At 32.0% G+C, this 17,192-nt stretch overlaps 1 protein-coding gene across 1 annotated transcript; it reads right to left on the bottom strand.

Annotated features, from left to right (window-relative positions):
* Positions 1 to 12,909: 12,909 nt before the first annotated feature.
* LOC130981416 (protein FAR-RED IMPAIRED RESPONSE 1-like) lies at positions 12,910 to 16,605 on the bottom strand. The gene is made up of 5 exons (XM_057905017.1): positions 16,573 to 16,605; positions 14,582 to 15,689; positions 13,345 to 14,348; positions 13,123 to 13,170; positions 12,910 to 13,032 (listed from the first exon to the last, which is right to left on the bottom strand). Exons 1-5 carry the CDS (start codon positions 16,603 to 16,605, stop codon positions 12,910 to 12,912), a joined length of 2,316 nt encoding a protein of 771 aa, XP_057761000.1.
* Positions 16,606 to 17,192: the final 587 nt, after the last annotated feature.

Here is a 17,192-nt window from a genome sequence, read left to right as displayed (position 1 = left end):
AACTTGTAATGCTAAACTTTTCTATAGTTGTGGCAAATGACCTTGCTTAAATCCCTCTTAGGTTTTATTGAACTGCCTCCTTTGTTTCGTTCCTTTTACTTCATCATTCTCTTGAATTTCTTAGCAAATAAAACAAAATCATCGTTAGATAAATCATCATTTGAAGAGATTCAGTAATAGATTTGAGAGCAACTCCTTTCTTTTTAGTATCTTTTTTCAAATAGATGTTTTCAAAAGCAAGTAAGTTTCCTCTCAGATCATCATAGGTCATTTCATCAATGCCACTACTCTCAGCTATTACTATAGCCTTGGTTTCCCACTCTTTAGTGAGACATCTCAATATTTTTCTCACGAGCACATATTCTAAATATGTGATTCCTATAGCATCCAAGCCAGTGATGATAATGTTGAATCTTTCAAACATTTCATCGATTGTTTCTCCTTCATTTATTGAGAACATTTCATATTCTCTATTTAGCATATCTATTCTGGATCTTTTTACTTGAGTTGTACCTTCATGAGTAACTTGGAGCTTATCTCATATTTCCTTTACTATTATGCATCTTGATACCCATCGGTATTCCTCGAAGCTGACAGCACAATTTAGCAGGTTGACAGCTTTAGCATTGAGTTCTATTTTCTTCCTGTCATCATCATTCTAATATGCCTCAGCCTTAGGAACAACCACACCATCAGCTCCTATTGTGGTTGGGAATTGTGGACTTTCTAAGATTATCTTCCAAAGTCTGTAATCTATAGACTGAACAAAAATCTTCATTATTTCTTTCCAGTAGCTGTAGTTCTTTCCATTGAATAATGGAGGTCTGTTGCTTGATTGTCCTTCTGTCAGAGTATAGGCCACCAGATTAGTACCACTGTTGTTCTCCATTAGGATCTTTTCTCTAAGTTGCAAAGCTTAATCTCTTTGAGACCAAGCTCTGATACCAACTTATGGTAATTAGTGGCTAAGAGAAGGGGGGTTAAATCTTAGCCCCTTTTTCAGTGAATATTAATTTTTTATTTTCAAATAACTTTAGGAGATATTTCTGCTTTTTGTCTCGTGTCAAGTTGAAAGACATTTTTGTTTTGTCTCATGCCGAGTTGAGAGACACTTTTGTTTTTGTCTCCTAATAAATAGAAAAAGAGAAAAGAGTAGGGAAGATGAAGTAACACTAGATGTATTCTGGTTCAGCTACTAGGTGCAACGTAGCCTACATCCATTTTTCATCACAACAATGATGAAATTTCACTATGTTTTCACAACATTACAAATACCAATTTCTTCCTAGGAACTACCCATTCCTATATGGGACAAATCTAGATTCTAACCCCAATCTGAATTTGACTAGACCTCAATCTAGCTTTCAATAGTAAAGTGCTAACCTAACTTGTAAGAGAATTCCCACAAGATCATGATATACAACAGACAGATGTACAAAATACTCTGAGACATCTATGACATTTTCTCTAATATTGTTCATTGCCTTTTACCTCTCACTGGCTTTTTCTTACAAACATCACCATGTTTGTTTTTTACCATGAGACACAGACAGACAATACTAAGAAAAAGAAACTAAATGAACAACATTGAAGGAAAAGAACTCAGGAAGCTCTGGTAGCTATAAGAACTCTATGCTTTTTCACTTTCTCTCCTTGATCTCAACCCTTGGCCGTTCACCCTTAATATAGAAGGGGAAGCTTCCAAGGTTGAAACCCTAACCCAACAACTTCTTCTCCTACCAAAGAGTAGCAGCAGCTTCATCAGAGAGGATTGAGAGGACTGAGACTGATGAATGCAAGCTTACCTCATCACTCTCACCTTTTTTTCTTCAAACTTCTTCCATCTTGGCCATTGATCTTGACTTTGGCCCCAAGAATGGATTCGGATAATTGATAGGCTTCTGACCTTGGACAGCTTCAAGCATTCCATTTTTGTTTCTATCTACTTGAGACTCAGAGGCTATCTTCTTCTTTGATGTACAAAAATTGAAATAAACTTTTTACCAAGATAGATTTGCTTTCTAACCGAGGCAGATCTCTTCCTTTCTTGGCAAAGAAAATCTTGAAACCTTTTTTCAAATCTTTCCTTCTATAGCAAATATCTTTCTTAGCCTTTCTTCTTTATATGCTTTTCTTCTGATATCTTCTTCTATCTTCTTCTGTGATGATTGACGTGATTGAAAGCAAGAGAGAAGAGAGAGAAGAGAGAGGAAACTTTTGAAGAAAACATTGAATGGAATCAAACCAAATTGAATTTCTACTTCCATTCCCCAAGACATAAAGTAATAATATGTAAAGCTTTCAATTTGATTAAATCATATTGAATTTTATCTTCCAGTTACCAAGGCATAAAGTCACCTGTTGGACTTTTGGTTTCTTTAAAGATTGCCTTGTGATCACCGAATGACTTCTTTGGGTTGTTTGCTTCTTATTTTAATTCATTATAGGCTTGTGATATGGGCCACTTTAGATTTCTTTCTTTTTTAATATTCAGCCATTAATATTTGAATTAATTTTGTCCAAGGCTGAATTTTTTTCAATGATCCATTTGGGCTTGTGTGGCTTTGGCCCAATAGGAAACTAATTTGCTTCCTGCACTCTTGAACAAAAATCATCAAACAACCTATTGAAAATTATTAAATAAAACATCTAATAATAATTTTAATAATTTTTTATCATCATATAAGTTTTTCAAACTCAACATTGGACACAACTGCTTCAAATCTAATGACACTCCAGAAAAGTAATGACATTGAAGCACCACCCAAGTGAAAAATTTGTGCAACCTCACATTTATATTTGAAGTCAAAGTAAATAACTTTAATCTCAAAGAAGGTTCTTAACAATACATTGTTACCAAAACATTTATTCCAACCAAAAATACCGAACTTTAACACATATTACAACAAATAAAACAGGTAATACTAAAAAAAATCACTTATTCAAGACATCATTTTTATTTCTAATTTAAATTATTCATTTATTATAAGATCCAACTTCGCCAACACTAATATCATCAGGCAAAGATCACATACCCATCAAGAGATTAAGGAGAGGGAAAACCATACAAATTCAAAACACATCTTTCGAAGAAGAACATACATATACAAAGATGGAACAAACAACACAATAAAAAATGTATACAACTCAACGTTCATAAAGAACATGCCTTCACAAGAACCTACGATAGAAAAAAGAAAGCAACAACTTTAACTACAACCAATAAAGAAAAAGGAGGACGAGCGCCACATAAGAAGACTAAGTCCATCAATTAAAACAAATGCAAAAATCAAACCACCAAATAAAAATGTCACTTTGTATAACTCTAACAACCAAATCTGTTGTACTACAAATTATTTTAAATAAAACACCTTTTAAATTTAACTTTAATTTGCACATATTTAATTTAATTCTACAAAACATAATAATTTTTAATATTTATTATATACTATCATTAATTTACCACCCCGCACATCGTGCAGGTTTCATTCTAGTGTATAAAATGAGCACAAAAATTATGTGTTTATTGCATATGCCATATTTAATAGACTATTAGATTATATTAGATGGAAATCAAAGGTTAATATAAAAGAATAGCATTGATAGACTCTAATAAATACAGAATATCTTAGTACATATTTAAATACTTTAAATGACAATACTTTAATACACAATATTTTAAACGGTAATAGAATCTTTTGTTTTTAAATAATTAAATATAAAATATATAAATACAAAATATATGGATATTTTTTAGAGGGCCGCTAGGGGGCCAGCAGTTTTCTAACTTTTGGGCCAGCAAACAACCAGCAATACTAATTTTATACCTCAAATAAAATAAAGCCCAAACTCATAAAGAGAGCGTGTATTCACGCTCCTTTACCACGCTCTCTTCTTCTCCCCAAAAATTTTAGTCTCTTCTCTACACTCTTGCACGCCATTTTTGTTGATCTCAACGCTGGAGCACGCTCAACACGAATCAGCATTCTTGACCTCGCTGTTCATCTCAAGTAGCGTCTCCAATAGCAGCAGCGTTACTCTCTGCAACATGCAACAACATCTCTCAGCTCTCTATCCATTCTTCTTCGTTTCTACTAATGCGTGATGCTTCTTCAAGATTAATGTGAAGGTAAATGAGTTTTGATTTTTGTTCATTTATTGCTTTCTTCAACTCTTACCTTCTTGCTGTCCATCATTCTGTATCCATTCAAAACATGCAACCAGAAATTCATAATAACACCCAAAAATATTACTCAATGTTTCCTGTCTTTCATGAAAAATCTTTAAATACTCTATAATAAAATTTCTTTTGATTTTGATTTTGATTTTGATTTTGATTTTGATTTTGATTTTGATTCATCATTAAGTTACTATCTCAGTTGTTACTAGAGGTTTGTTGTGGTAGAGCTTTGGAAATTGAAGATGAAGTTTAATATGATAAGACGCAGCAACACCATTTTCATGAATAGATTGCCCACCACCTGTTTGATAAATTACCGCAGCAACTCTATAATAACTCTTCTCTTCTTCTACCTTTATTATTACTTTTGCCAGTCCATTTTGTCCTTGGTATGCTCCTGGATGTTGGTGGTTTCTGGTCAATGATTTATTTTGCTGTGCATGAAAATTATTCAACAGTGTGAGGAGCTATGTTATATCATATGACTTAGGTTCTTAATTAAGCCACCTCGTTGATGTCAATTTTGATAGACCACCTAAATACATTGTTGTTGATGCTATTATATTAACTAATCATACATAGAAAAGCAATCTCTGTAACAAGAATTAATTGCTTGAAGATTGATGAATTGAATCAATACATGTATATGAAAATCATAATAACTTGGCTGTCAACCAATATTAGCTCTCAGAAAGAAAATAAAGCTATATTCAAAAATACTTTCATGGTTATCCCTTTATGCATAAAGTCAATTAAATTATTTTGTGTTTAATATGAACTATGAAGGAAGGAACAGAAGACTTCAAGGCTTAGCTGCTGCTATCCTAAAGTTGTGGGAGAAGAGTCTTATTGCAAAAATTGCTATCAAGTTTGGAGTTCCAAATACTGACAATGAATTGATGGCCAATGAACTAAAGGCAAGTTTTGATAGACAATCTATTGTTCAGTATATGCATGTTTCAAGACATCATAGACTAAATAGGTATATGTTGAGCTTGTAAAGACACTTTTTCTTTAGCCTGAACACTTAAGCTTTCAGAATATTCTGGAGTGTCAAAGGTTAAACATATGACATTTAATTTATAAATCTTTGAAAAAATTCATTAAGTTATTATCTCATTTGTTAGTACAGCTTTGTTGTGGTAGAGCTTTGATAATGGCTACTGCATAATTGATTACTAGCTTTGTTAATAGTATGTTTCTTAATAACATGCAGTGATTATTTGAAAATGGAAAAAGATCCAGATATTAAGATGCCGCGAAGAAGTACAACTACAAAGAAATCTGAAACAGGAACTAGAAGGAAAACGCAGCCGAAAACTCTTGAAGAACTAGAATCTCGGGTATGAACCAATTAAAAAGGGGATTTTGCACACTTTACTCAGGACACTTTGCATCCATCTGAATGAAATTTTGCACACACTTTAATGAGATTTTGCACACATTATTCAGCAAGTTTGCACACATGCTAATTATTTTTTGCACACATTTTTCGAACAGTTTGCACCCACTTTAATTTGATTTTGCACACATCAATTTTGCCTAAAGTATACATGCCTAGATATAATTCCTATCAATCTGGATCCTCTCACCTTAGCTTTGAACATCAACACATGGCATGAGCACGACAGGACCATGTCCAAATGTGGCTGCTTCCATTTATGTATGTTGTGTCTAGTAGATATATCCCTAGGCTTCTCTCTACTACTAAAATGATGGGATAATGTTAAATCATACTGTTACTTACATGTCTTTGGTAACTGTTTAGTGGGTCGTTGTTATATTTTTGGCTGGTATATGATGTGGGTTATTTAATTTGTACACCATAGGGGAAAATATTGCATATGCTGCATGCTGGGATTATTAACTTGTACTAAAAACTGCTGGCCCCCTAGCGGTGCACACATCAATTTTACAATTTGCACTCACTTTAATCAAGTTTTGCACAGCTCACTTGCACAGTTTGCCCTCAATTTAATAAAATTTTCCATATATCACTTAGCATATTTTGCACCCAGTTTAATAAGATTTTTTTACTTTATGTTTGCAGAAAGTAATAGAATGTCGTTGTTCTCCTGTTTCGGTTTTCACAACGATAAATTCTCTTACAAAAGAGCAAAAAATTGAAGTTGATAAAATGGGATTCTCATCCATGAAGGCTATTCAAGATTGGAAAATTGATAGGCGGTTATTCCTCGCACTTGCTAAAGCATATAACACAATAACAAGCAAACTGGAATTAGTGGTGGGGGATATCGATGTGACAACAGACAAAATTGGCTTAGCTCTAGGATTACCTTCAATTGGTAAAAGTTTTCCAGAAGAAGAAGATTGGACTTCAGAGCAAAAAAGATTAGTTGCCCCATTCAAGTCTGTGACAAACCCATGGTTACAAGAAGTATTACATTCAAGAGAATGTAATGTTTCAACATCCAAAGGGAGAGATTATTTTAGGAGAGCATTTACAATGTTCATTATTAGCTCATTTTTGGCACCAACAAGTAGCGCTGTCACATCCCCAAAGCACTTACGTGCCATTGTTGATGTAGAGAATATCACAAGATACAATTGGGCAAGATTTGTGCATGATGAGCTTATGAAAGGGGTTCAAAAATTCAAGGAAAAAAATACATTAAGTATTGATGGTTGTCTTTATGTTTTGATGGTAATCTGTCTAATGTACTTATCCTTTTTTTCCTTTTTTCATTTCTTTTTTGATGATAATCATTACATTTATTATTTTGCTTGTAGATTATCTATTACCACAAAGACACATTTGGAGATAAGGAAAATTATATGGGGCCTCCACCACCATGGATTGCTTATTGGGATAAAGAAAAACTTGCAAAGAAGTTGACACAGGAGTCATCAAAGCAAAGGTCAACGGTTTGTTTTATTTATTTTATCATGTTAATTTGCTTCTTTTTTTATCCAAATATTTCTTTTTTTTATCATGTAAACAAAGTAAAAGCTTATTATAGTTAGAACTTAGAAAAGAGAAGTATCCATCAACCGAAATAGTAGTAGGTCATTAGCACTTTTCAATTTTTGTCACAAAGACAGAGCAACTACAGCACCCTTTTTGAAAATGGAAAATTAACATGAATATATGCTTGTAATGGTTGTAAACATGTTGCAAGTAAAGATCTCATGTCTGATGTTAATGGTTATAAACATGTTGCAAGTAAAGATCTCATGTCTGATGTTGTGTTGTGTTGTGTTGTGTTGTGTGTATTTATAAATGGTTATCCAATTTTCCTAAAGCAACAACTGGCCAAGTTGGGTTTCTCAGGCGCTGTTTTTGTGTTGTAGCATCATGTGCAACACTAGTAGTATATGTTGTGAATTTTAACCAATTAAATATATGGCTACCCCCCTTAATTTGTCCATGGTTCTGTCATATGATGCATGCATGTATTCATTATTAATTCATGGAATGCTAGTTATGCTACAACTCTTCTCCGTCGGCAAATGGAAAGCATTATAAGCTAAATATTAATTTCTAGTGAACTGAACCTTTTCTGGATTTTTTTCTGTTTTGCATAATATGATGAGTGTATAATATAATCTATGTGATTATTATTGTAGGGTATTGTTACCCTTTTAGTTAAGCAAGGTGGTGTTGATGCTAAATTTGCAAAAAACACAACAAGAGCACCAACTAAGAAAAGGGGGGCGAAGGAGCTTAATAAAGATAACACAACGAAGGAAAAGAAAGAGAGGTAAAAAAAATAAAATTTTGGGAAGCCTATGAGTATTACAAACACTCTTTATCACTAATTAAATTTCTTTTTTATAGATTTGATGAACAAAATAATGACAACAAAATGTCAAAGGAAGATGATAATGTATCAGATGAGCAAAAAGATAAAGAAAGGTAAAAATTAGTTTTGATTTTATCTTTTGTAATAAAAGAGAATGTAAAGTAAAATATAGTGTATTCTTCTTTATAGTGATGGAAAGCAAGATGATGAAAAAGAGGTCAAAACAAGGTAAAAATAGTGTATGTGCTTTTTTTATAGTTATGATTTTTTTTTATTTATTGTTCTACAAATCTTTAATTATTGTTTTTATTGATTTAATAGGGAAGACAAAAAAGATGAAAACAACATGAGATCGCCAATGAGATCGCCTAGCAATATGGGTATAAATTATAGTTCTTAGTGTTTGTTGTTTTGCATTATGTATTATGTGAATATATATGAGATTTTTGTTATGTAATTTTGCACACATAAATCAGCAAGTTTGCACCCTATGTAATGAATTTTTGCACACATGAATTTGATATTTTGCACTCGCTTTAAAGAATTTTTGCACCCGCTTTAATGAATTTTTGCACACATAAATCAGCAAATTTGCACCCTATGTAATGAGATTTTGCACACATGAATTTGATGTTTTGCACCCACCTTAATGAATTTTTGCATACATGAATCAGCAAGTTTGCACCCTATGTAATGAGATTTTGCACACATGAATTTGATGTTTTGCACCCACCTTAATGAATTTTTGCACACATGAATCAGCAAGTTTGCACCCTATGTAATGAATTTTTGCACACATGAATTTGATGTTTTGCACCCACCTTAATGAATTTTTGCACACATAAATCAGCAAGTTTGCACTCCCGTTAATGATATTTTGCACACATAAATCTGATAATTTGCATTTGCTTTAATGATATTTTGCACACATGAATTTGATGTTTTGCACTCACCTTAATGATATTTTGCACACATGAATCATAGTTTGCACTCACATTCCTATTATTTAGATTCCACTTTCTCTCTATTTTAAATCTCATTTTTGTGTGCATACATTAATATAATTTTTGTGTATATGTTTTGTTTTATGATTTAGATGATGCAATAAAACCTGAATGGAGAGAAATTGTGCAAAGTGCAGTACAAGCTTTCTTAGAAATAGAAGACTGTGATATATTTACACCTTCTCCAATCAAGAAGACACAAGAACCTGTGGTACCATCAATTCCATCATTCTCCCTAATGATACATGAGGAAAACAAAATAGGGGAAGAAAAAAAGGTGATAGATGAGAAAAATAAAATAGGGGAAGAAGAAAAGGTGATAGAGGATAATAAGTTAACAGAAGTAGATAAGGATAAGATATACTTTTGGGCAACAGACGATAGGTTGAACAAGGATGAGACTTTGTGTATCTTAAAAGATATACCTAGAGCAATGCTTGTTAGGGAGGATATCATGTCAATGTTGCCAAGACATCAGATAAACAATATGGTTAGATTTCTTGATTGTGACATGTTTCTGTTTTTTTTTTTATATTTTTATGTGTATTATGTTTTGGAACTAACATTACATTGTAAAATGCAGGTTTTGAATTATATGGTCTTTTTTTTCAACAAATTAAGGCCACCTAGCTTTGATGTCTATTGCATAAATGCTTTTGTTTTGGTGTGTATACAAAATTATAAACTACTTTTTCAGTTTTATAATTGGAGAGTTTAAACTTTATAATCTAACTATTTCTTTATATATAGGGAGAGATGTTCTCACATTGGGGACACTTGATCAAAAGAAAGAAAAAAAGTTATGTACTTCTTCCCGATGATTTTGGAAAGAATGGTGACAGCTTTTTTGAGCAAAAGGAAATTCCAAAACATAGATGGGTGAGTAATTTTTGTTCTCTATGTATTGTGTTAATTTTTTTGTTTGTGCCAGAGCTATATTTGCTATGTATTTATTTTGTCGGTGTCATGCTATTTGTGGATTAATTTCATTCCTTCCCTGTCATAGTTGAAACTTCTCTACCATAGTTGAATCCCTTAAGATTATAGTACTAGACCAAAAATGTTTACCTTTATTTAATTCTGGGGGTGTCTATTTCCTGTGCTCTGCATTTTTTTCAGAACCCTGTTTCTATCCACATACCCTGTCACTGTTACCTTGTGTTAATTTTTTTCATTTGAATGCTATTAAATATTTATAATGGAACAGAAATGAAACAGAAATGCTATCCTCTGTTTTTGGACTAATAACAATAATTGGACATATAAAGTTATAGACATGAATATATTACTTAATGCTATCCTCTGTTTTTGAATCTATACTTGATATATGGGCATTGGAGCTTCTCTTTATTTATACATTAAAGTTAATGATGCCTCCTTTTGCCTCATTTGAATCTGCTAACCCTAATCATGAGAAGTATTTCTGTATCCTTTGGTACTTATGGTTTTGGACAATTTCATCATTACTTTGTTAAATTATAAATCGATTTGTTGGTCAAGACTTTCACTTCTAATAAGAAAATATAATATAATGCAGTTATTGTTGCCGTGTTGCTATGACTTTCACTGGTGGCTATATGCTTATGACATCTATGAAAAGAGACTTTTTGTCTTGGATTCCTTGTATAAAGAGGCTAAAGGAGATAGGGTGCAGTTAGACATATATGCGGTATAATTTCAATAGTTTTGCTCACATGATATTATATTATGTGGTTTAATAGTTTTATTTATTAACAATGAACCTTTTTTTTTCAGAGCAAATTGATTCAACAAATGGTCTCGATAGCTGTGCCAAACTATGAGCTACCAAAGAATGACCTGATCCCAATTTATTTGAACCTTCCTAGACAATCAAATAAGTAAGCATAATATTAATTATGTTATATTAAAAATAATATAAATGTACATGATAAGACTAACTTAATTCTACAATTATTTTTTCAGCTATGATTGCGGATTGTTTGTAATAAAATGGGTAGAAATGTGGAATCCTAGTAGTATTGAGAATAATGTCTCCAACATGCCAGAATGGGACGAAGTAAATGGTTTTTTGTATAGTTTTTATTTTTGCTTTTGATGTTCATGTTTTTTTTATAATATATAATCTTTGTGAACATTGTTATTGCAGTTTGAATGCGTTAATCTAAGGAAGCAATTGGTCATCCAAATGCTTACATCACTTTCAAATGCACTTCTTAAGGATGTTATAAACAAATCAGAGAAATATAGAGTGGTAAAGCCAACTCCAGCTCAATCAAGTCCTTACATAGTATGTAATACTGATGAGTTGATGATTGAATGCCTTGGTTCGGCTGGGAAGGGGTTTAGAAAGAAAACTGTTGCTAAGAAGCGCAGAAACTGAAATTCAAGACTTACAGTTACCATCTCTTTTTAGGAGTTATTGAATATACTTGTTTTCTATATAACAAAGTTCAAGTGATCATTAGATATACTTGTTTTGTAGAAAGGTATTATTTTGTAGTTTTTACTATATAGTATACACTCACTTTTCTGAATCTCCAAGCTGATTAATTGTCTCAATGAATGTTTGGGGAAGTTCAGGAGTCCATTTGAGCCTTGGCTTTGGCATCAGTTGCGAGAACCAAGTGCATGTTACTTTGTACATTTTTCATTGTGTGTTGCTTCTTTTAGGAAAGAAAGAGTTACACTGTAGCATGTAATGTAAGCAAACACAAGAGAGACTTTTCAGTTTTCAATGAATGAATGATTCATTTTTTAGCTATGTATGAATCCTATGTGATCTTATATATAAATTGGAGTAGTTATATCCCATGATCTCATTCTCATATCAGGAAGCATAAATGGGGTTATATTACAAACTAATTTTATATCTATAAATAAGTTTAATTTGCACCTATTATAATGAGATTTTGCACACCTTATGAATACAATTTGCACCCGTCTTAATGAGATTTTGCACACCTCACTCAAATAATTTACACACACCTTAATGAGATTTTGCACACCTCACTCAGCACATTTTGCACCCCAAATGTAATGATTTTTTGCACACATGAATTCGATGTTTTGCATTCAATTTAATGAGATTTTGCACACCTCACTTAGCACATTTTGCACCCAATGTAATGAATTTTTGCACACATAATATCGATGTTTTGTACCCAATTTAATGAGATTTTGCACACATGAATCAGACAGTTTGGACACATGATAGTTTAATTTATCATGTAGAAAAAAATATTGTTTTTAAATAGCAAGTATAACAAATTTATTAAAAATATACATGTAAAATTATTTCAAATTTTAGATAATGAATGTTAAAATTAAGTAAAAAAATTAAACTCTTCTATTTGAAAATAATGACAAAAAAATTTATTATTTAATTTTGTTTAATACTCTGGTCTTCATAGCCAACGGAGACTTTTGTCCCTTACGACCATTTTATAAAAGTAGTTTAATGCTATTACGGGTAAAATACTAGTTACAAACTAATTTTGTACCTATAAACAAATTTAATTTACACCCATTTTAATGAAGCATATATGCATATATCCATAGTTATTTTGCTTACAAATTTCTCCATCATCTCGTTCTCAATATATAATAATAATAATAATAATAATAATAATAATAATTATTATTATTATTATTATTATTATTATTATTATTATTATTATTATTATTATTATTGTAACTGGTACTTGTTTTAATTTATATAGGAAAGAATCTTGGAAGATGATAACTGCATTTTGTCCAATTGGGTAAGTTAGCAAGCAAGCATTAATTATTATTACTAATAAATGGAATAATAGGAGCAGCAAGCTGCTGTATTGGAGTTTGAAAGCAGTTTATACACATGAAACTAATCATATTTATTATTTCTTGTCCAAAATAATAATTGTCTCATGAATCATCAGCTAATTGAACTCTTTAATGTATTGCCAAATAAAATTCTTTTTGCTTCAACATGATTTTGCTATCAATCGACATTTGAGAATTGGTATGAATGGATTGAGTTCAATAAGGACATGAATCCTCCCATTGATGCTCCCATTGAATCAGATTCAAATCCCTCATTAACATTGTAGTTAGCATCTTGAAGCTGAAACAATTTAAAAGAAAAAAACAAATATATTAGATCACATGTATAAAATTCATATAAATCACAAAAATCACAAACTATTGGATGAACCTGTTCGTTGAAAGGGAGACTTTGAATATCTCCAATATGTTGATTATCCTTTATATACAATAGAAAAAGCTATCACTCAAGTGTAAGTACTAAGTAATAACAGCATGGCTATAAAATACACCTGATTATCCTTTATATATACCTTAAGGAAGTAGTTTCTACATCTAAAGTCTATTTATTGTAAAAAAACAGCATGGGTAACAAAATAAAATAATGTTTTACCTCTTTTTCGGTTATCTCACTTTTCCTCTTCTTTGCCTCGGTCTTCTTTTTTATCATCTTGTCTTTTTCAGATCCTAACCTATTTGTTGGACGACCCTTAGTGAACACATAAGGAGGGCTTTTAATATCTTGAATGCTTATTATACAGCCTCCTACAAAAATGGACAGTGCATCTTTACCACCATATTTACCACCATCTTCTGATGTAAGCAAATTATCTAACTCATTGGCATTAGATGATGAGTTAGCAACATGCTTTTGACAGTCCGCCATAGCCATATCAAGATAACGATGTAAGATATCACTTGTTTCCTTTGTTTGGGATGCAAATTGAGCAACACTGTTCGAATGGGAGCATAAATCATCAAACCTCTCTGTTTTTGGATTCAACAAACTTGGATCATGGCTGCTCTTAATATCACTATGTCTTCGCTTCACAAGTTTGCTCCAACGGTCCAAAATGTATCTTCTTGGAATTTCTCTCACGCGTTCATGCCCTAAGACAACCAAGCTATGACGGCATAATATGCCTCTTGATTCAAACATTTGACACATGCATGTAATATCCTTCGTTTCCGCATTGTAGTTAACTTCATAAACCCTCTCTTTAGAAGTAGATACATCCTCCAAAATAGAATAGACTTTAGATGTAGAAACTGCTTTCATAAGGTGCAAAATACAATTTGCTTTCTTTCTAAATTGCTTTTGTACTTCCTTAAACTTTGCATTAGTATAGGCACCTTGAAATTGCTTCTCTATTAAGGAATTAGTGGCACAAGGTATTATTGATTTATAGTCTTCAACATCAGCCTCCCTTTCTTGTTGCTCTTTCCATCCAAGGCAATTGTCATATTGTTTGACAAATTGAATCAACAAGCTCTTGTTATTTATAAATTTGTCAAAATATGAATGCATGCTCTCACTTCGTTGTGTGGATCTCATACCAGCCCAAAAAAAGTTGTCAAGAAAAATTGGAACCCATCGATGTCTTTCTTCATAGATATCTATGTATCATAGTAAACAAACTTAACAAAAGTGTATGCAAATGTTGTCATAAACATGTTAATAATGCATTGAAGCTTAAAAAAAATTAGAATAAGAAAATTGTACTAGAGGCATATTCAAACACATGTTAGAATTCTAGCAAATAGAATATGATGGCCACTTGATACTTTTTTAAATACTAATATGCTAATTCCTATGTGCAAAATATAAAAATTCATGTTTAGAGAAGTACCTGATAGCCATTTGTTATCTTCTAAACCATATTCAATCAGAAAATCTTCCCATTGATTTTGAAAATCATCTTCTGAAATAGACTCCCAAACAATATTATTTAAATCACTTTGTAACTCTTCATATCTCTTGTGTCTTTTGAATTTTTCTGGAATCTTTTTTGTAATGTGCCAAATGCATAACCTATGACGTGTCTCTGGCATCACATTCTCAATTCCAGCTCGTATTCCGAGGCATTGGTCTGTTATAATGCCTTTAGGAGCCTTTCCATGCATACATGTAAGCCAAGCATTAAATAACCAAGTAAACGAGCCTGAATTTTCCTTAGTCAACAAACCACACCCAAGAAGTACTGAGTTACCATGGTGATTAACCCCTACAAAGGAACCAAATGGCATATCGTAACGATTGGTTTTATAAGTAGTATCAAACGAAACTATATCACCGAAGTACTCATATGCTGCTCTACTTCGAGCATCAGCCCAAAATATAGTTTTGAGACGCTTGTTTTGATCAAGTTCAATATCAAAATAAAAATCAGAGTTCATTTCCTTCATCCGTGTAAAATACGTCAACATCTCCCTAGCATCCATTTCTTCCGTAACATTGCGTACCTTTCTGCTGAGATAGTTCCTAACATCTTTTTCCATTAAGTTTATCTTAGAAAAACCTCCTGCTTCACCCACCAATACTTGATATGTTTTGCTTGGTCTCACACCTGCTTCATCATTCCTCTCAATGACTCGACACATGTGCATAGTCATCTCTCTATTACGTGTCAACAGTTTTGCCATCTCTGGATCACAAGGATGTGAATGATCCAAGCACACCTTCGATATAATCCAAAGACCCTCCTTATTCAACCTAATAGAAATCCTTGCAGGGCAATTGTAGTTGGTTCTAGGGTTGGTCTTTTCTATTGGTGAAACTCTAGACTTGCGTTTTCCCTCCCTATTGCAAGTGATCATTTGATTCTTAGGAACCTTATCTTTACCAACTCTTCGGGTAAACCTTATCTTAGTAACAAAACCAACGCGCTTAGCATAATTCTGATAAAATTGATTTGCATCTTCAATGGTTCCAAAACACATGCCAACCTTGGGCACATCCTGTAAAAAAATTAGCATACATCAGATAGTAAATCAAAATCTCATTAAAGTAGGTACAAACTATAGTAAGTCATGTGTGCAGAATCTCATTAAACTGGTTGCAAAATGTACAAAAAAGAATGCAAAAACAGGATCCTACAACAACAGACTGCATTTGAATGCATCACAAACCCAACCAAAACAAAACAACTACATAAAACACAACACTACCTATTAACTAGCTTAGCCTCACTTTCCTAACCCTTGGAAATTATGTACCTCCAACCCCAAAAAAATCATAGAACATGTTTACTGTTATAGAACAATTACAAATTTGATGCTTCTACTTCTACTTCAGGTTCTTAGCAGCTAAGGTTAGATCAGATTCATTGAGGATGCATCTTGTCTTATTAACAAGAATGAAGCTACCTATGGAAATTGACAAATCTAAAATAAAAGATAAAGATTGTGGTGATGTGATTCAAAATCATGAAAGCAGCAATAATAACAACATCATATCAGAAAATTGATGATATTAGTAATAATAGTAAGAAGAAAAAAGATGGATCAAGAGTGTTTTATGGTAGCAGGGCATTCTTCTAAAAACCATTATTCATTACTCAGAAACAACAAACAAGAAACACTAACATTTTTTATATTTTCTGTCTTAGTCATTTCATCAAACAGTTGGTTTGCGTTAATTGTGAATTGTTGCATTATGAAAATCAAAAGCGAATAAGGTATAATTTGAATTCTGTACATTCAATTTAAACTCTGTTATGAAAAAAAAACAGCATGCTTTGCAAGCTCAGAAATTCATAATCATAATCATCATTGTGTTCATTGATGCACTATGAAAATCATTACAAAAATCATGAAATTAGAAGAGGGAGAAATTGCTTACTTCAATATTCTGTTCTTCTAACACTGATTCCATGATCAACGGAGAAGAAAATATTATCAAAGATTAAAAGGTGAAGTTTCAAGCTTTGTCAACAAATCGTAGAAGAGCGTATCCGGCTAGCGGTGCTCTGCGGCTAGTTCCTTGGAGAGGAGCGTGAGAGAAAGCCGTTTGGGATAGCGCGTGAGAGAGAGCTGTTTGTGATAGCGCGTGAGAGAGCCCTAATGTAAAAACGCATGCTGGCTGAATGATGGTTACATATTGATATATTTGCTGGTCCCTGAGAGTTTCCCTATTTTTTATTCATTAAGATTAATTATTATACAAAAAATTTATAATATTAAAAAATTATATTAAAATGATATTTTAAACTATAACATACAAATATAAAATAATTAAAATTTTATTTTATATTACTTGACAAATAATTAAATTATTATATTTAAAATTTATTAACCAGCTACCTTTGTTAAAGATATTATTATATAATATAATTTTTCATCAAAATATTTTAAAAATACAATTTGTTTAAAATATTATATATACATGAAAATATTAACTTTTTCTTTTTTTTAAAAAAAATAGAATAAATAATATAATTATAAATACATGGCAATCATATT

This window comes from Arachis stenosperma, chromosome 5, assembly GCF_014773155.1.
Source record: "Arachis stenosperma cultivar V10309 chromosome 5, arast.V10309.gnm1.PFL2, whole genome shotgun sequence".
In the NCBI taxonomy this organism is placed as follows: Eukaryota; Viridiplantae; Streptophyta; class Magnoliopsida; order Fabales; family Fabaceae; genus Arachis; species Arachis stenosperma.
The sequence above is the reverse complement of the archived record's forward strand: the minus strand, read 5'-3'. Positions and strand labels throughout refer to the sequence as shown.